The following is a 21,791-nucleotide window of genomic DNA, read 5'->3' on the forward strand; positions in this document are numbered from 1 at the left end:
CCAGGGTTTTTTTTTTAAGACTGGTATGGTACAATCGCTATATGCCCACATTGCTTTCTTGGCCTTTCAGTAATTTTTGAATCAGGCTGGTACACATGTGTACCGCTCGGGACGAAAGGGTTAACCCTGCTCAGGGTAGCTGATCTATATTTAAATCTTGTGATATGAAATGCTTCAAATAAATGCCGATTATCAATCCCATAAGTTCTCACAAAATAATCAAATTAATGGAACCGAAACTAGAAAATTTATCATAGCAGCCGGCAAGTTTAATCATTCTGCAATCCGAGAACTTCGCATCACTCGTTCGACTCAAATTTCATTAACGGGAACCGCAATGTTCCGCTCGCCAGACTTTTTCCACCGGATACTCGAATCCCTACGTTGCAATATTTAGAGTCGAAACGGAGGCCGGTTAGGTGAAATATGGGTTAACGGAAGTCGATACATTGATTATCGGAATCCGATACACGGTTCGACAGGATCTTTGCAAATCGCAAATTTGTTAGGCTGCGGAGAGGGTAGTTTTCTTATTTCGTCGAACGTAACGCGCTGCAGCCGGAATTCCGGACACGGCACTCGATTTACGGAGTCCGTCGACCTTGCCTGTCGAGGAAAGATCCGAGGTCTCGCAATTAAGGGTCTCCAGTCGAACTATCGGGGCCGAAAGTTGCGCTGTGCTCGATGCAATTAAAAACTCGTTAGCCGACGAGATCCGCCAATCAATGCGCAACGTGTCGATAGAGAAAACCGAGGAACAAAGAAACGATAAATCAAGATCTCCATTTCCGGGGCAGTAGAATTGGTCACAGTTAGTGTTCCTGATTTCTCAACGTTTTTTATTTCTCGAGAAATGAAAAATAAGACTATATTTCTCGAAAATTCTCGAGAATTTTTAATAAAATAAAAACATATTGGGAAACTTTTACCAAACTTTTATAAAGCGAAACATTACGCTTTTGTTTTGAAATGACTTCTTAAGAAGCATAATGCGTCTAATGTGGAATCAGACAATCTACTCCTTTTTTTCTTGTAACAAAATCTGTAGCCGTAGAAAAATGTCTTTCATTTTGTGTGGATGTTGGCTTTATCGTATACAGAACATCCAAAAGTTGCTAAAGATTGGGTGTCCTTTTTTCAGTGGACTCAAAAATTTGGAATTTCTTTGTTAGAGTCCGGAATTTATTTTCTTCTGCCGCTAAACTCTTGACACTAAATTCTTGAAGGCTACCTGCAGTTTCTAATTCTAACTGTTTTTCCAGTGATAGTTCCTCATTCTGAGAATCTGAAAGTTTTTCACTATTTTCATAAGAATCATTGTTATATTTTCCAAAAAGTCTGCTTAGAATTTGTTTTGCCATTTTATACGTATCTGCCTTGGATGTTAAATAAAAGAAGTGTATCTTCTGAATCTTTTTGCAGAGACTCTGGATTATGCAGATATTTTATAAGGGATACTTCTTTAATTACAACAAGAAACTCATTACTCAATTCAGTATTCAGTTTTTCTAAAGTTTTAAATAAGAATTTAAGAATTTATATGTTATAAAATAAATGAGATTCATAAGAATTTTCCTAGATTTAAATTTCTCGAGAAATACTGAAATTTCACGAGAAATGAGAAATAATGAATTATAAAATTTCTCGAGAAAGAATTCTCGAGGAGGTACACTAGTCACAGTGCTGTCTGATCATGACTGACCTATTCTACTCGATGTAACGGAGGAAAATCTTCGAAATTGTCTCGGACACGGAGTTTCGCGTAGAAAAGGTTGTATACGTGATCGTTTATGTAAATTCTCGAGTATTTTGTTCGCGGTTTCGTTGGTGGTCACCCGTTATATTCGCGGAGACAAAGTTTTTCGTCCGCTCGATCTCTCCCCGATCCTATCTCGGCAATTCCTGGACGGCAGCCCCGGCGACCATTAGCTGCTGACAGGGCTATAAGAAACGAGAGGTTAATATCGTGCTTTATCGATTTCGTGTCATGCTAAACTGCTCTCTGCCGCCGATGGAAGCCGTATCCGTGTCCCTTCTCGCAGTCGCCGTAGCGCGAAACTTTTCTTGTGGTTCATGGTCGACGGTGTGTCGCACGCGGCCCGGCTTGCGAACACCTTTAGAATTCGTTGGAAATCCCAACTCGCAAATTTCCCCTGTCAAGAGCCGACCAGATTTCCTCTCCTCAAAGAACAAACCGTGCGTCGTGTCAATATTTTAACCCTTTGGGACACGGTGGGATTAAAAGGATTAAAACCTTTTTTATGTATTTTACGGCATGGTGCGACATTTCTAGGCCCACCTCGAAATCTTGCAATAGCTGCATGTGCATAGATTTGTATTTCGTCTTATTTACGTACAGCAGTCGGTAATGTCTTCGAGCAATGTTAAAAATGTATTCACTTGTGTATTAACTATTACTATTTTGTTATGTTTTTACATGACGTTACGCCTTTATTAACACATCTTGTGCGGGCACTTTGCCGCCAAAGTCTTACCGTGTTGCATTCATTCTTGCAACGCGATTTTATTGTAAAAACATCACAAAAACCCATCAATAATCCGTGAAAAACGACTTTAGTCGCTTCCCGCTCAAGATATGAAATCCGCACAAAACGTTAATATGTTAATACAAATATACCAATTTCGTTTCATTTAAAACCCGATAAAATTCCTGTGCAACATGGGTCTATTTTTTATCTGAAATCCCGTGCCGCAAAGAGTTAATTAGCCGGAGGGCTCGAATTTTTCAAAGAAAATTGTCGAGAAGAAATAGAGGAGCCTCTGTCTAAAGAAAGATGATTTTTCCATTGATGAAGTCAATTGTTGTAAATAAGAACACTGACATACCGAACAGTTATCATTAGACTGCGGATCTTTATGCGAAATAAAAATTGTTCAAATGTTCCGATCGTCATTTTTACGAAAAGGGCAATGAAAGAGCCTTGTTCCGTGCACCGTTTGCCTCTGGGTGAGTAAATAGAGAAGACAAGGATGGGGCCAGGTAAATATCGCGATGCTGGACGTATTTGTAATATTTCCATCTCGCAGGTGAGAATGTCTACGGTGCACGGTGATTCGGTGAATTCGATTGTGGAACGCGGATAGTCGAGTGTGTCGGCTAGGAAAATCGGTAGTCCCGACGGCAAGGGCTGTTGACGTAAGCTCGATAAGAATGTCACGAGCCCTGGAGGCTGCACCGGTTCGATTCCGAGCTGCGATATTCCCGTCCCCGTCCTCTTGGACCCCCCTAAGTTCCCCTGGGTCTCCCGGTTGCAATGCTCGGAGGCGTTAGGCAAAGGAAATCGAGAGAGGCGGGGTCGACATTCGAGGAATCCTCTCTCGAGCGAGCTGGCTCCCTGTGCCTGTACCTGTACCTGTACCTGTACCTGTACCTGTACCTGTTCGTGCATTATCTTCCGTTAACTCCCGTTGCATACCGTTATCCATTCCTCGCGTTTGCAACGACCAGCTGTGCGCCTGTTCGAGAGAGCCCGAGAGCAGGAATTCGCGTAGGTCTCGATCTCCCACGATCGCGAGCGAGAGAGAGAGAGGGCGATCAAACGATCGCGCCTCGCACTCGCGCACCTTTACTCTTACTTTCGCCCAACGACCTGCTATTTATTGCCAATCGAGTCGCGAGGATGGTGACACCGTTTCGCTTTTCTTTTTAATCCAGATTGCTTCACGGTCGTTCGCCCCTGTGCTCCGCCAATCGCGAGAGCTCTCTCTGGTCGAGTTCGGTTTCGTTGATTCAAGGTTTCGGCGTTGTCGGACACCTTTGCACCCAGCCTCGCCCTTTCAACCGTCTTCAATTCTTTCACTTTCGTTTCGCTAGACAACAACCGTTCTAATAATTATATGTGAAGACGGTGGAACACATATATTTGATTATAAGAAGACGTTGTCGGAGGTGTCTACAAGACGGGCGCACAATTAGAACTGATGCCCAAACGCGAGGGTGGCGGTACGTACACTCCCATACATTAATTTCTCGTGTTAAGATTATGCTAGCATGGAAGCTCTAAAATATATGGAAAATGTACCTTCTACGTATATGTAAACATAACACAGGTTGACTTTACTTCAATGAGTTCTCTTAGTTGAAAAGGAAACACATAATCTGACGCAGACAAAATGATAGCACACTGAAACTATGTTTACATATTCTTCAGTGTTTCGAGAGCTTGCACGGAGTTACAGTGTTCAATTTGTATCTAGAGCTTTGTCGTATTGCTATTCTCATACTGGGTCGTGGCAAAAAACTTAGTGAAAGCGAAATTAGCACAATTTTAGCTCTGAGAAAACAAAAGGTGTCTATTATTAAAATTGCAAAAGAAGTTAGTCGCAGTCGAAAAGATATATATAATTTGTTGAAAGATACAAGTGCATACGGAAAGAAGAAAAGTACAGGAAGGCCAGCAGCTTTGTCTGAACGCGATACACGAGCAATTATACGTGCTGCTTCCAATTCTTGTGGTACTGCGAGGGACATCGCTGAGAAAGCTGGAGTCGAAAGAAATATACAAACTATTCGTCGTGTACTTCAGACTAGTAACATTATAAACTGGTCTGGAATAATAGCGAAACCATCATTAAATGCCAAACATAAGGAGGCACGTTTGTTATTTGCAAGAGAACATGTGCTTTGGAAGAAGACTCGGAGAAGAGTAATTTTTACGGATGAAAAGAGGTTTAGCCGTGATGGACCAGACGGATGTAAATATTATTATCATGATATTCGTAAGAAACCAATAACAAAAATTCGACGTCAAATGCATGGAGGTGGAGTAATGGTCTGGGCTGGTGTCGGATATAAAGGAAAAACGGAAATCAAGTTTATTCAAGGAACAATGAATAGAGTCCGATATCTCGAATTAATAAAAAATCAAATTGATACATATGGAGAACGCATTGCGAAAACGCCATATATATTCCAACAAGACAATGCTGCAGTACATACTACTAAAATTATTAAGGAATATTTTTTAAATGAAAATATTTCCACTCTTCAATGGCCGACGTGCTCACCCGACCTGAATATCATTGAAAATTGCTGGGCAATGCTTTCGCAAGCAGTGTATGCTGAAGGCCGACAATTTTCAAACATAAATGAATTAAAAACTTGCATTGCAACTGAATGGGAAAATTTAGCTCAGGCAAAAATTAAAGAACTATATAATTCTTTACCTAAAAGGATGGTGGAAGTCATAGAAAATAAAGGAGGTTCCACACATTATTAAAAAAATGTAGTTTGGCGTATATATTGCTATAACAAATATGTATAGTTTTGTTTTATGGAACATATTGTTGTGTTGTACGAAATATATATCTTTATTTTTCAAGTGTGCTATCATTTTGACTGCGTCGGATTATGTGTTTCCCTCTCAACTAAAAGACGTCATTGAACTGAAGTCAATCTATGTTCTGTTTACATATTCGCAGAAGGTATGTTATACATACTGCACAGATTTTCCACGCTAGCATAATTTTATCTTTTTGTCTGGGAGTGTACCTTCATACCTGAAGGGAGGACGGCCTTCAATAAAACGAAGGGGAATCAGGTGTTTCCCAATAACCCTAGGAGGTCGGGTTTTCCACAGAGTACAGTAAAACGCCTAACTTTTTCTGTGTTCACGAATTAATCGACGACTCTCACGGTCAATTGAAACTCGATCTCAAATTCGAGCCTTCCTTTTTCCCACATTTATTTATTTTATGTCTCCAATCTGACCATGTTGTTGTCGTTCGTTTTTCCAGAAGATGAAGTGAGAGAGCAGAGTCTCCATCAGGGATGAAATCCTGACGAGAGAGCAGAGTCTATCACCATGATGGAACCACCAGTCACGAGCAAGGTCCTGCGGGCTCCCAGCCTGAAAAGGGGACAGGAGAACGTCAGGATCCAGGACAGGGTGAGTGGGCGAACGAACGATCTCGATTCTCATCGGTTTTCAATTAGATCCATTCGCGGAATGTACAAGGTAGCGGACGGACACGTCGGTTTAATCGCGAATGTTTTTCCTATTAAACTTCCCGTTCCAATTAATTACCTTCGCGGCGTTACGCAACCCGAACGAACGAATTTCAGATTTCAAAGTTCCCACCAGGGAAAGTTACGTTGTCTAATTAGCAGACCGCGGGTTTTATGCGTTTATGACGACAATGAATAGACGATACGCTAAACAATGAAAACGTCAGAAGAAGTAACGGGTTATGTTGTGTTCTCGAGTCATTAAAATTGTTAAGAGGAGAGGTACTGTTTTATTTAAATCCTGAATGAGGGTAATTGACGCAGACAGCCTTTATTTTGCATACTCTGTGTTTTAATTAGCTTCATTCATTAGATCCTTATGCGACACACATACGTTCAGTCAATCAGTCAGTTTACATACGCCTAAGAAGTTTCTGATATTTTACGCAAAAGAGCAGAGGTTTATGGACAGTAATCCATTCATTGTCCCCTGGTCGAAGTCTATTACATTTTCAAGTACCGAGCAAACATTCATCAAATCTACAAACCCATAATTTTCCTTCACCGTTAAAAATTAGTCGGTACAGCACCGTAGACTTGTGCGATTATGTCCTGCTGGCGGCGAAAGGCTCCCGACCAGGTTCATGAAAGAGAAAAGCAGTCGAGCCTGGCGTGTCAGTTTGCTCCTATTTCTTTCTGCGATCGTTTTTTCCTGGAGCATGTGTCAGGGGATAGCCGGTGCCGGAAGAAGCCGTGAAATATAGGAACAATCGCGACGTAAATCATTTCTCGCGGCATTTTACTCTGATTAGCATTCCCGTGTCGTCCTGGGGAAACTTTCGAGCGAGGAATACGGCGATATAAACTCGAAGGTGTTCCGATTTCGTGGCCGGTCGACGGAATCGACGGTCCATTCGATCGTTGGGAATAGAAAGCAACGGATCGGAAAGTCCGATCGGACTTTTCAGACACTCGCGCCGCGTTTCGGAGCGTTTCGGAGCGGTTGCGCGAGTTCAGCGGTAGACAATGGTCGCAGCTCGACCGTGTCTCGCCGGATGCGCATTATGCGTCCCTGTCGATGCAGCCGCGGATGCAGCCTCGCGATTGACATCGCGCGTTCTTCTTTTTTCGAGGACTCTGTATCACTTTCTCAAGCAAGATTTAGCCTAAATTTTACTTATCTTTCTTGTCGACTCACCGAGTTAATTATTTAGAGCCAGCGAGCACGACCGATATTCCCTGCACGTCGCACAGTGAGGTATTTGGCCCGAAAAGCCGGAAAAAATTATTTAAGCGTTACATATAGGCTCAATGCCATAATCTAGTAGGTCGTTGAATTCGTCTTAACATCGGCTATAACATTATGAAATCAAAAATATATCTTAACAGTTAAAAAATTAAATTGATCCCCACTTTTTATAGAAAAAAATTTTTTCGAAATTTTATGTATTGAAATTTGTAGACATCTGAATACTATTAATCTTTTGTTGGAACCTTTTTTCCCTCAGATTATCGGAAACCCTTGAAAAATCGTGGCGATTGTGGAGTACGAGCACCGAAAAGCTGGAAAAAGTATTTTTACACGTAAATTATGTTAAAATGATGTAAATTATTATTTTAATACAAAATATGTAGATCATGAAATGTTTTAATAAGTAGATATGTATTTTACGAATATTTTTTAATTATTACCATTAATTTTCATCAGAAAATATAGTCGAAGTGTCTTCCTCAGATGACACACACATAATAATAGACTGACTAAGAGAAAAGGAACAGTACTTAAACATACACTAAACTAATGCACATAGTCGTTGGGCGGAGGCCCAACGAAGCCGAACGTATAGGCGTGCGTAAAACACTTGTAAACGCTAATACTAAATTAGCTATAAAACGTCAATCCGGACAAATCCGGAACCAAACTTTATTAGCTTGGAATCACAAATCTCTACCGAATATAATGAGACCAAAAAGACCATCGGGACTCACTCAGAACCATAATAAAATCGTTAATGAAGTCTCATAATTGTAAAAATAATTTCTGTATTATTGATCATATACAGATATTAATAACTTTATAAATAAGTATAATAAAAAAATGAAAACAATCTGAAAGCATAGTCCATACTTACCTAAAAGATATCCATAATGCAAAAAATTACACAGCTGTTTTAAAGCATGTACAAATCACTCATAAATGTACACTCCCATACAAAAAGATAGCACGCGTGTGCCATCTTTAATTTCTCGTGTTAAGATTACGCTAGCATGGAAACTCTAAAATATATGGAAAATGTACCTTCTACGTATATGTAAACATAACACAGGTTGACTTTACTTCAATGAGTTCTCTCAGTTGAAAAAGGAACACATAATCTGACGCAGACAAAATGATAGCACACTGGAACTATGTTTACATATTCTTCAGTGTTTCGTGAGCTTGCACGGAGTTACAGTGTTCAAGTTGTATCTAGAGCTTTGTCGTATTGCTATTCTCATAATGGGTCGTGGCAAAAAACTTAGTGAAAGTGAAATTAGCACAATTTTAGCTCTGAGAAAACAAAAGTTGTCTATTACTAAAATTGCAAAAGAAGTTAGTCGCAGTCGAAAAGATATATATAATTTGTTGAAAGATACAAGTGCATACGGAAAGAAGAAAAGTACAGGAAGGCCAGCAGCTTTATCTGAACGCGATACACGAGCAATTATACGTGCTGCTTCCAATTCTTGTGGTACTGCGAGGGAGATCGCTGAGAAAGCTGGAGTCGAAAGAAATATACAAACTATTCGTCGTGTACTTCAGACTAGTAACATTATAAACCGGTCTAGAATAATAGCGAAACCATCATTAAATGCCAAACATAAGGAGGCACGTTTGTTATTTGCAAGAGAACATGCGCTTTGGAAGAAGACTTGGAGAAGAGTAATTTTTACGGATGAAAAGAGGTTTAATCTTGATGGACTAGACGGATGTAAATATTATTATCATGATATTCGTAAGAAACTGTTGAGGGGTTATGTGGAAATAATTATACGGGAAGACGGTGGAAGAAATATATTTAAACGGAAGAAGCCGTTGTCGGAGGTGTCTACAAGACGAGCGCACAGTTAGAACTAATGCCCAAACGCGAGGGCGGCGATGCGTACATTCATACCTGAAGTGAGGACGACCTTCAATAAAATAACGGGGAATCAGGTATTTCCCAATAACCATAGGATGTGGGGTTTTCCACAGGGTACGGTAAAAGGCCTAACGTTTTACTTTAACAGAAACCAATAACAAAAATTCGACGTCAAATGCGTGGAGGTGGAGTAATGGTCTGGGCTGGTGTCGGATATAAAGGAAAAACGGAAATCAAGTTTATTCAAGGAACAATGAATAGAGTCCGATATCTCGAATTAATAAAAAATCAAATTTATACATATGGGGAACGCATTGCGAAAACGCCATATATATTCCAACAAGACAATGCTGCAGTACATACTGCTAAAATTATTAAGGAATATTTTTTAAACGAAAATATTTCCACTCTTCAATGGCCGGCGTGCTCACCCGACCTGAATATCATTGAAAATTGCTGGGCAATGCTTTCGCAAGCAGTGTATGCTGAAGGCCGACAATTTTCAAACATAAATGAATTAAAAACTTGCATTGCAACTGAATGGGAAAATTTAGCTCAGGCAAAAATTAAAGAACTATATAATTCTTTACCTAAAAGGATGGTGGAAGTCGTAGAAAACAAAGGAGGTTCCACACATTATTAAAAAAATGTAGTTTGGCGTATATATTGCTATAACAAATATGTATACTTTTGTTTCATGAAACATACAGTTGTGTTGTACGAAATATATATCTTTATTTTTCAAGTGTGCTATCATTTTGACTGCGTCGGATTATGTGTTTCCCTCTCAACTAAAAGACGTCATTGAACTGAAGTCAATCTATGTTCTGTTTACATATTCGCGGAAGGTATGTTTTGCATACTGCACAGAGTTTCCACGCTAGCATAATTTTAACACGAGAAATTAAAGATAGCACACGCGTGCTATCTTTTTGTCTGGGAGTGTACGATATGTTATAGCATGCTTGGAAAGGCAATACAAGTCATAGAATCTCTTGACTTTCGATTATGTTTAGAGATTCATAAACTTACAAATGAATAAAAAAAATTTAGTACATTGTTCTCCACACATTCAACAACTTCGAGCAATAAAAAAAAATTGACTTTTTTCCGGCTTTTCGGGCCAAATACCCCACTGTGAGTCGTTAAGGACTCGCCTGCTATCATCGCACAAAAGCTCGTTAAAATCGAAGTCCGACAGCACCCGGGGTCCTCGCGAGCCACAAAGAGGACGTGGGCGAAACGGGTCGCGAGAAATGCATTCTGCATTCTGCGCTCTGCGTACCGCGCACGACCGATTCTCGCGACGGCGGTCGTCTCTCGTCGGGGAGCTTTGCAGAAAATTCATTGCTCGCTTCCACGCACCACTTTCCCTTCTCGACGACGCTTCTCGCCGAGGGGATCGGGTTACTTATCCGCGCGGCGCGAACCGCTTCGCGCGCGAGCTTCTTGACGCACTGCTTGCTCCGCTGCAGTTGCATCGCGTCGCCGACGGCGGTGCGCCTTCAGCTTCCTTCGCGCGCCCTGCCAAAGAACGTCATTAGCCTTTCAGAGGCTGTGTCGCGTTACGTAGGTAACGAATGAGTTCAAAGTTCGTGTTTCCTCCTCCTGAAATTTGACGCGTGCAGTCTTTTGTGACTGATTGCACCGGCGTGTTTTTCAGGTAATTCGACACAGACTTATTTGCAAAACGAAACTTGTGTCCAACCCCCGAGAAATGTTCCCTTCTGCGCCAGTTCATTCGAAAGGTTGTTTGTTGTAACTCGAGCGACTTAAAATAATAGGGTTTTAGAGAATTAGGTATGGCACACTGTACGCTTGAAGTAGAAGTTTTCATTCATGTTTCGAATATTAGGATCAGCGGACGGCTTGTTCTGTTTGTGAAACTTGGATCGATTGTTCATAGCTCGTAGTTCGTGTTTGGTAAGGGGGAACGAGTGGAGTAATAAAGAAGTCGGGAAGGGAAAATGAAGCAATAAAAGGAGAAGAATAGGGAACGAAATGGTGGAAGGGGAAGGTATAAAGGAAACCGTATGAGCCCTATATTATAGCGCGCAGAAAAGGATATAGGAAATGGGGAATATTGAAAGGTACATGGAAGGATATAGAGAAGAATATAGAGTAGGATATAGAGAAGGATACAAGGAAAGGATATAAGGAAGGGTATGAAATCTTGCCTCTGCTCACTTCGCTAGTTTTACATAAAACGTGATAATACAACCTATTTTTCAATTGAATGATAAAGCTTAGGTAATAATAATTGTATGGTGAAAGTTATAAACAAAACATGACAGTTTATGTTAGAAAATATTAACAATACATGTAAAAGAAATACGATAGAAGTTATGTAAATTTATCGTATTCCTTTTAAAACTCATTTTGAATTAGATACGTATTGCGCATGTCTGTAGAACAAGATGGCGGACTGACAGCTGATAAGAGTAGAGACAAAAGAGAGAAAAGCGATGCGCATTACAAAATCTAATTGATTAGGATTGTCTGAATAAAGTGTCACTCTCTTACCTAAATCTTTGTGGAATAATAGCTTTTAATGTCGTTTCTTGTGTTTACAGTGAAACTCAGTTTGGTTATTATTTCCTCAAGATAAATTAAAGAACGAAAGGATGAACTTATTATATACATATAATATTTTACGTTAAGATAGTACACAAATGCTAGGGAAATGAAATTGTCAACAAACACCGGTAGCCAACTGTAGTAAGACACGTTTAGACTGATGTTTACACAGTTTTTCTCCTATTTGAAAGTTAGTTGACACGCGTAAGTCAAGATGAAACCACTTAGTGCAGATAATAGAAACAGTATCATATCATTGTGCGATAAAAGTTTTTCACTACGGCAAATTGCAGTAAAATGTGGTGTAAGTCATACGATGGTTGCAAGAATAAAGAAAACCTATGGTAGTGTGTCAACCTCTTCAAGAAACGGTAGGCCGCAACTTGTTTCTGACAGAGCTGCGCGTGAAATTGCACATCGTCTTCGTCATCGCCTTCAAGTCATAAAACTCGAAAAATCGCGGCTCAAGACGTTGGAGTAAATGCAAGCGAATGGACCATTCGCCGCTCCTTAAAGAGAATCGGGTTAAAGGCGAAAGAAAAGTAACGCAAACCAGCTCTTTCAGACAAAAATATTAAACTACGAAAGAAATTTACTCATACATACAAAGAGTGGACAACAGAAGATTGGGAAAGAGTTGTATGGTCTGACGAAACACAAATTAATAGATTTGAATCTGATGGAAGGTCTTGGTACTGGACTTCATCGGAAAATAGTAATCAAGCAAGTAGCATGAAACAAACTATGAAGTTCGGGGGTGGTTCGATTATGTGTTAGGGTTGTTTTACTCATAAGGGTGTTCTCTAGTTCGGATAGGAGGTATCATGTGCAAAGAGCATTATTTAAATATGTTGCAAAATAATTTACCTTCTGTTGTTAATTCTATTGAATTTGCTGAAGACGAAGTAGTATTTCAACAAGACGGGGACCCTAAGCATACCGCAAAGATAGTAAAAACCTGGCTACGAGATCAAAAGTTTTCTGTGATGAAGTGGCCAGCACAAAGTCCAGATATGAACCCAATCGAAAATTTGTGGTCAATTGTGAAAAGAAGGCTAGCAAAATATGACAATCCACCTTCAGGTGTTCATGAATTGTGGAAAAGGACGGAACAAGAATGGTACAACCCGGAAATGATACAAAATTTAATAGATAGTATGCCACGCAGGCTAGAAGCGATACAAAAAAGTAAAGGAAAATGGACAAAATATGAATTTAAAGCTTTATTTCGTCGAGCACAATTAAAGTGCAAAACTGTAAAAATTGTCTTCAATCCCTATTTTCGATAAATATTCCGTATATTGTTAACATTAACGACAATAAACTGTTGTATTTTGTTTATCCTATTCACTTTGTAATTATTAGTACCTAATCTTTATCATTCAATTGAAAAATAGATTGTATTATCACGTTTTATGTAAAGCTAGCGAAGTGTGTTTACACTTTTGCTCGTCACTGTATGTAGAGAAGAGTATAGCAAATAAAAGCAGAAAATAGAAGAGTAGATGTAGGAAATAGGAGATGGTAAAGAATGTAGATAAATTGAAATAAAAACGAATTAGAACGTGGAGAATAGAAATAAAATATTAGCTCATTTATATTCGAGATTAATATAATTTATATTTAAATTTTAATAACTCCTAAAAATTAATAAGTCCGTAGCGAATAAAAATTAGAAACTGGATATAGGAAATAGTGAGCAGGAATTAGGGAATGAAAGAAGCGAGGGAAAAGTGAAGACGATTAGGCGCACGAGTTCTGGATGCGGCTGGAACAGGTGTCAGCGAGAACATGGTGTATCGCGATTCACAGTTCGCGATCGGGGGAAGTCCCATTCATTTCCACGGGCACTCTCATCGTTCGCATACTACCTCAACCAATAGTTCTCGAACCGACTGTCATCCATGGGAAGAGGACGCTCTAATCAGTCCCGTATTTCTAAGTCGGTAAGGCAGTCGATTTTAGGCGGCTAGGATAGTCCATAGGACGTTAGGTCTATTCGCGTATGACAACGTGCGCTCCCTGTTAGGCGAGTTCAGCACTATCTCCGACAGAACTATAATTCGTCAGGCGGGTACATACAGTAGCGGCCATATACTTATTCATATTTTAGCTTTAAAACCTAACTTATTTCTACGGAACTCAGATAGTAGTATCAACAATTTATTTCTAAGAGTGTTAGACCCTGGTGTACATATCTGCAGTAGAACTTTGACTTATTTCGAGAAAATAAGTATTTTGTAAATATTTTTTTGCGATCTGTCGGTTTTGTAGCGGACAACTAAGTCAAATGTAAACAATATTTACTAATATTTGTTGAGCAGTGTTTACAGTTAGATGTATTACAATTGTGCTGTGATGAGTAAAGGTAGAAATATCACGCCAGAACAGCGGCGATTAGTGCAACAGCTTCGGAAGGATGGAATGTCCTACCGAAAGATTTCCGCAAAATTAGAAATATTCGTTATGGCTTGCCATTATTCTATACAACATATTAAACTTCATGGAACACCAGACAACGTCCCTCGTAAAACGAGATCTCGAAAAACTGATCAAAGAACCGATCGCATGATTCACCGATTGTTTGAAGCGGACAGATTCAAAACTGCAGTTGCCATCCACAATGAAATATCAATAGATCTCCATGAAAAAATAAGTGTTAGAACTGTCCAGCGAAGACTTAACGAGTTTCAACTATACGGACGCGTTGCCAGAAAGAAACCGTTCATTTCAGAAAAAAATCGTCGGGCTAGGATTGCTTTCGCGAAAGAACATTTAAACTGGATGCCCCAGAAATGGCGCAGAGTAATTTTTACAGACGAATCGAAATTTAATCGATTTGGATCTGATGGTAAAGTATACCTGAGACGTCGCAAAGGAAATGAATTTCATAAAAATTGAATTAAACCGACTGTAAAAGGTGGTGGTAGCTCGGTACTCCTTTGGGGGGCTATGGCAGTGAAAGGTACAGGTCCTATTCATCGAATAATTGAAATCATGGACAGATACGTGTATTTGGATATTGGAGAAAATGCATTGCTACCATTCGCCAAAGAATACATACCAAAAGAATGGATCTATCAAGCGGATAATGATCCGAAACATTTCGCAGAAGTCGTCAAGACTTTCTTGAGTGCCAGTAATATTCACGTAATGAAGTGGCCAGCACAATTTCCGGATCTGAATCCAATCGAGGTGCTGTGGATTGATGTCGACAAACATATAAATAAACAAAAACAGAAAAATATTGATGAATTGCACACTATTGTACAGGAAGCATGGAATTCCATACCTGCTAGCAGATGTGCTAGACTTATCGAATCCATGCCGCGAAGATGTGTCGCAGTTATCAAAAATAAGGGTCTACATACGAAATATTGATGTATTACAATTATTAGTTAAAGAAACATGTGAAAAGATAGGTGTATCGATGTGTACTTAACTATGTGTCCGCAGAAAATTTGACACTTCAGTATAAAAATATAAAAAACTTTTTAATTATAGTAAATTAAGGAAAGCTATTTTGATATCTTATTACATATATTGTAAACTTATAAAAAATATCATCGATTTTCGTATACTTGTTTAACGTATAAGTGTACAGGAAATAATATTTAATTTTATTAACTGTACGTAAGTATATGGCCGCCACTGTACATACGTTGCGAGCCTATCGTTCGATCAGAATCCGCAACTTCGCAACACTTTACGAATTTATTTAATTCGCGATACCCCGAAGAAGATCAAAGTCTCGCGATCATTTTTTAAAGGTCCACGCTACTCTTTTCACCAAATAAAAAAGGAAGACAAAATTCGTTTCAGAAGTTGAAGGCGCTAGTAAATGCACAAAAGACGCAATCTGTACGTAACACTCGGGTCCATTTAGGAGTCGAGCATCTAATAACTAATTTATTAAAGGAAATTCTGAACCGAGAAGGAGTCGAAGTTCGCCGATTCGGTTAGCATCGATTTCCATAGAATCGAGAGGTCCCGGAGCGTTGCCCGGAAAACTGGAAACTCGTCCAGAATTCGGAGAACGGCCGCCCGGCTCTGGCCGAGACCTCGGCGAAATTCATTTGCGTCGCAGTCGCGGAGAACAGGTGTGCACGGGTCGCAGGTGGCGCGGGTCGTTGACCGGGTTCGACACACTTTAGCCAGACAACCCTCTGCTTTTACTTTTTCTCTCGAAAGGGCCGGTGGCATTCTCCACTTTGCCGGGACACGAGGACAAACCGTGCCTTGGCTGTTTCCTGGCACGCGAATGCTTAACCTTTCAAATTCAAATTAGTACCAATTTATTTCTGTCGTTTCGTCTTTCACTACAAATTTCACGCGAAATTCTTTCAATTTATTTCCTACCTCAAAGTGAACCTTGACACTAGAACTACCGGACCAGTCAAAATGACTGGTTCCTAATTTTTTCTTTTACAATTACTGAAATTGTAAAAATGTTTTCATCGGAAATTTTTTAATGAACCTCTTCATCGAAGCACATATTCCAATAAAAGTTGTATGAAGTCTGAACGGGCACAGTCTTGTCACTGTTACAAAGCAATACACGTCAGTCGCATTTATTGCTCGGTAGTTCTAGTGTTAAGAGACGCTTCGCCAATTATACATCTCAACAGAGTACAATAAACCGCACTGGACTCTTTTATACCGCTTTACAATCAATCAATTGCAACTTCGTTTAAAATTCAGATTGGTTACTGATCGGATCAGTATCCGGTAAGTAAGTGCAAAATCATTTTTAAAACTTGATTGTATTTTGGAGGAATACGAGGAAAGAGGTGTGAATGAATTTTTGTACAGCTAATAAATTCCGCTGACGTGCCATTTGCTATAATGATGGAAATTGCGCGAGAATCGTGTCGAACAAATTTACATCAAGGAGGAAACGGTCTGGCGAGTAGGGGGAGAGAAATCGAGAAAGAGCAAGAGAATCGGATGACCATCGTCACCGGCCACGACTTCCTGTTTTGTCTAACGGTACGACACACCGGTGGGTTCTTCCTCGACGCTCCCAGCAGCTGATCTTTTGATCTCCCCGCGAATCGATTCGTTAATTTAATGCTGCGTTGTCGGCGGGCGAGCCTCTGGGCGGGGTCAGACCAGGGTGCACCGGGTTTTATCGCGTTCACGCTGTACGATGAACGCTTACGGGCCTGCCCCGTGACTCGACAACGTGGAAACCGTTTCTCTTGCCTGTTTCCATCAGCCGCGGTCCGTCATATTACACAAACCAGCAATAGTTTCCCTAATAATGGTACTAAACCCGAGCCACCAATCGCTTCGATACTCCTTGCGTTTTACGAGCTTCGCGTGCGTGTCTTTAGTATCTTTTGCTCGGGAAAAAATCGGAATAAATCCGTGTTAGCGCTGGATTGAACCGGCGTGGGTCTTGAAGAAGGAAATTGCTTGCTGTGATCGTTATCGTCAACCCTATGTCTAAGGGCTGGTTTAAATTTGACCGTTCTTCCTTGTTCGGATTTATATAGAATAAATTTGTTGTGCTAATATATTAGACTACTCAGTCTTTACAGATTATTTCGCATTTTATTAAATTCGCGAGACTGTTGGCTTGCCAGTCAAATTGTCAATTAACGGACGGGGGACATTCGTCGTTCGGAAGGCTCGGCCGAGAACATTAGAAATTATGGTTCCAGCTCGCGCGACCAAAACGGAGCGAACGAAATAATTCATTCAAGCGCCGATCTCCGGCGTCCGTCTTCCGCTTCCGCGATCGGAAATTGTTAGCCGCGAGAGATTCATCGTCGAGACTGGAGCTTCTTAATTATGTATTCCGCCGGAGCGTCGAATTCGCAGACCAATTTGGAACCGTTCGAGAGCCCCGGGAATCGAGATCGAACCCGTTAAACGGACGCGTCGAATTACCACGGAGAATTCCTTCGTTTGTAAAACACGTTCGGACTTTCGTAGAATGGAAAATAAAAATCGGAGAGCGCCGAGAGTCGCGTGATAAGAAGCAATTCTGCTAAAAGCCGGCGCGCGAGCAACCTGGCTGCTATAGTAAAACCGTGTTATAGTCGAAGGGAGGTGAAAGGGCCGTTGGCAAGCAAAGGCGCGCCCCTTATTAACCATTAACCCCAGACGTAATAACGCCTAAAAGGTTTGTAGAACCGCTGCCCTGTTATGAATCGTCGAACCGTCGACTTTTTCGTTTTTCGGAAATTCGCGGGAAATCTGTCGCTTGCTCGAACGCTTCACAAAAAACAAACAAATGCGGTTTCCATACACTGCCTTCTTATAATTAAATATGGGTGGGTTCAATCACCGATCTCGAGCTGGTCATATATTTTCGCAATCATTTCTCAAAATTTATTACTCGAATGTTTCCAACAATTTCGCCTTGATCTCGTCTTTAAAACGTGTGTAAGTTCTTCTAAATTTTGAACCTCCTTCTTTTCATTATTTTATTACTTCAATTTTTGTCTTTGACGATTGATGTACAATAGCAAGTTCAATACGCAAACGCAGTGATCATCTAAACAGATATTCTTTAGAGTTCAAGTTGGGTCCCACCTAGAGATCAGAATGTTTCAGCATTCAGATCAGATTTCAATTCGATTTCGAAAAGGAATTTCACATAAAAAATCGCATTGCGTAGGTCTGCAGCAAACTTTGCTGAGAACAGTCTATTAACACGTTGACTGTCATGTCACCAATATGTGGGTGACGGAATGATTTGTCCAGGTTTTGAAATGAATTTTCACGTTAGTATATTCATCGTACCGAATTTGATTAGGATCTGTAAAATTCAAGAAATTTGGAGGACTACTTAACCCTTTGCACTCGAAGCTATTTTAACCCCAAAACGAATATTTCCTTTCTATATATATATATATTTTTCATGTTATACATACGAAAATGGTGCAATTTACTCCTACAATACTGAAATGTTTAGTAATTTGTTAGGTACAAACAAGTTTAATAATTTAAAAAATATTTTGAATAATGACACAGCAATTTTTAGTGGTGCCTTACAGTCACCATTCGAGTGCTAAGGGTTAATATCATACATTTAATTTTTCTCAATTTTTATTTCATTAAATAACTTACATTTTATGGAATTTTTGAGGTTTCTAGTTCGGCAGTCAAAGTGTTAAACATCTCCTTGCCTTCGAGAAGAACTATGCCCGCCTACCGCAAAAAGCCGATAAATTTTCAGCGCTCGTTATTCATCCTTTTTCCAATTAGGATGAAACAATGACGCGCGAGGTTGCGTGACACGCTTCCCGAGCGTCGACGAACGATTGAAAGAGTGCGTCAATCGTTATCCTGACGTTTCTGCGTTACTTCGTCGAGAACCGTCTTGCTATGTAAATACCGATGAAATCGGGACTCGACGGATCCACCGACGCAACTGGATATTACATCATCTCGCCCGCATCGTCGATTGTATTATAAAATATAATCGCAGATAGCGCGACGTGTGCGGCATGGCAAACCGAAATTTTATCGGCTCGGTGGCTGGGCGACTCCCACATTTTAAACGGAAGATTAGCGGAGCCGACTTTCTCTCTCTCTCTCTCTCTCTCGAGTTGCTGCTGCTGCTTGTTAAAACAGAATAATCTGCTTCGTGCAACACGCTCAGAGGCGAGGAAAGTCGCGATATCGGTTTTATTGTAGCGAGATAGCTAAGGTACACAGACCTGGAAACGCCTGGAACGAGATCGAAGCGAAACCAGTGGCTTAATCCCAGCGACAGGCCTTTCATCGAATGGCCACTTCATGTTCTATGTTAGAGTTTATGCGTGGATATATATTTTAACGAATGCGTTTATTCTAGTAAAGATTAAATTAGATTACAGAAACACGTGCTCTGCACGTTCCGCGTTACAAATCGCCATATTGAGTAGTCGTCTATTGTTCTAGCGCACGCATCTAGCTACACACTAGCTACACTCTGGGGCTCACGTCAGATGACTGCCGAATATACAGGGTGGCCCACATAACTCTGAACAGCTCAATATCTCGAAAACTATGCCATCGATTTTAAAGTTCTTAGTCTTAAATTGCATGGAACTGAAAGGCTTTTCTGACTACATAAACGTGAAGTGGCCTCCCTTCCCCTTTAACGGGGGAGGGGAGGTACCTTTGTAATTTTAAATGGAACCCGCTATAAAATGTTACATATTTAGATTCTACCGGAAAAAACAAGTCAATTTTGTCTGAAACATTTTTTTGTCAGATACTTCCATGATGAGATATAACAGTTTGAAGTTTTGAGTTGTAGGTACTTGAAGCGCTCGGAAATAGCGTTATGGAATTATACGCGCTTGAGTCCTTTGCTTATTCATGAAGAAACACAAACAATAATATTTACAATTCTTGAGTTTGACTCACTTATCTATGAAAACGTTTTCAGTTTAGAGCTGTTATTCAAGCAGTAACATTGTGATTATGGCTACTTTTGACACAGACGTGAATATGTTATTAACGTTAGGTGAATGCCAAAAAAATTATCGGCGTGCAGCAGTGATGTTTTTTGAACGTTATGGGATCAAAAAATGTCATGCAACATTTCATAATTTAGAAAAGCGGCTTCGCGAGCACGGTGAATTGTGTAAAAAAACTCGCAATAAACCTAAAGTTGTCTCTAATGAAAATAATAGTACCAGTATTCTTGCTGCAATTACATTAAATCCTCATATTAGTCAACGTACACTTGCACAAACATCACATATTAGTCGTTCATCAATGCAACGAATGTTGAAACGGCAAAAGTATCATCCATATCACATGGTTTTATCGCAAGAGCTTTCGATAGCAGATTACGATCACCGCGTAAGATTTTGTGAGTGACTGCAGGGTGTTGTGGAAAATGACTTTTTGTGCAAAATACTTTTTTCCGATGAGGCCACTCTTATGAATTCAGGGCATGTAAATAGACATAATCTGCATTATTGGGCCGTGGAAAACCCAAATTGGATGCGATGTGTTCCCTTTCAACATCGATGGTCTTTAAATGTTTGGTGTGGCCTAATAGGAGATTTTGTGATTGGACCTTATTTTTTTCAAGAAACTGTAACATCTGCAAGTTATTGTGATTTCTTAAAAAATCATTTGCCTGCGCTTTTGGAAGATGTGCCACTGCACGTTAGAAGAGAAATATGGTTCCAACAAGACGGCGCTCCTCCACATTTTGCAATCATCACCAGGCAAGTTTTGAACGAAAAATTTGGGAACAAATGGATAAGTCGTGGGGGACCTCGTCAATGGCCTCCTCGATCCTCCGATCTAACACCATTAGATTTTTTCTTATGGGGATATGTAAAGGACAAAGTTATGTTTGAACCACCGACGACAAAAGAGGATATGAAACATGATATACGTGACGCTTGCGCTTCAGTGACTCCCGAAATGTTAAAAAATGTTAGAACAACTTTGATGTTTCGAGTAAATAAATGTTTACAAGCCCGTGGTGGACATTTTGAACATTTAATTTAAAGTACATTTTATTTCGTCACGAATAAGCAAAGGACTCAAGCGCGTATAATTCCATAACGCTATTTCCGAGCGCTTCAAGTACCTACAACTCGAAACTTCAAACTGTTATATCTCATCATGGAAGTATCTGACAAAAAAGTTTCAGACAAAATTGACTTGTTTTATCCGGTAGAATCTAAATATGTAACATTTTATAGGGGGTTCCATTTAAAATTACAAAGGTACCTCCCCTTCCCCCGTTAAAGGGGAAGGGAGGCCACTTCACGTTTATGTAGTCAGAAAGGCCCTTCAGTTCCATGCAATTTAAGGCTAAGAACTGTAAAATCGATGACATAGTTTTCGAGATATTGAGCTGTTCAGAGTTATGTGGGCCACCCTGTATAAAGGCGCGAATTACAATATTACTCCTTCACATTCTACCGTGCTGAATCTATCCGTAGACCTGAAAAACGATACATTTTAGACCATCAAATTAAAGAAGCGGACTCGCTTCACAAACAGAAGCAGATTAACACGTTGACTCCCGTGTCGTCCATGTTTCAGTGACGGAATTAGTTCTCGAGACTTAAAAATTCATTCCTGCAGCGATAGACAAGGTCTATGTACATTACTCGGTTTTCATTTGATCAAAAAAACATTGCTCGGATTTTGCT

At 40.1% G+C, this 21,791-nt stretch overlaps 1 protein-coding gene across 7 annotated transcripts in view; it reads left to right on the plus strand.

Moving 5' to 3' along the window:
- The window catches only part of Wdr62 (WD repeat domain 62), a 166,436-nt gene that overhangs the window by 58,986 nt on the left and 85,659 nt on the right, over nt 1–21,791 (plus strand). For all 7 annotated transcript variants that reach the window (XM_076786276.1, XM_076786275.1, XM_076786280.1 and 4 more), the window contains one exon: nt 5,758–5,909. In XM_076786276.1, the coding sequence (XP_076642391.1) occupies nt 5,826–5,909 (84 nt within the window). In that variant the 5' untranslated portion in view covers nt 5,758–5,825. The remainder of the gene's footprint in view (nt 1–5,757; nt 5,910–21,791) is intronic.

Source organism: Halictus rubicundus, chromosome 4 (assembly GCF_050948215.1).
Source record: "Halictus rubicundus isolate RS-2024b chromosome 4, iyHalRubi1_principal, whole genome shotgun sequence".
Lineage (NCBI taxonomy): Eukaryota > Metazoa > Arthropoda > Insecta > Hymenoptera > Halictidae > Halictus > Halictus rubicundus.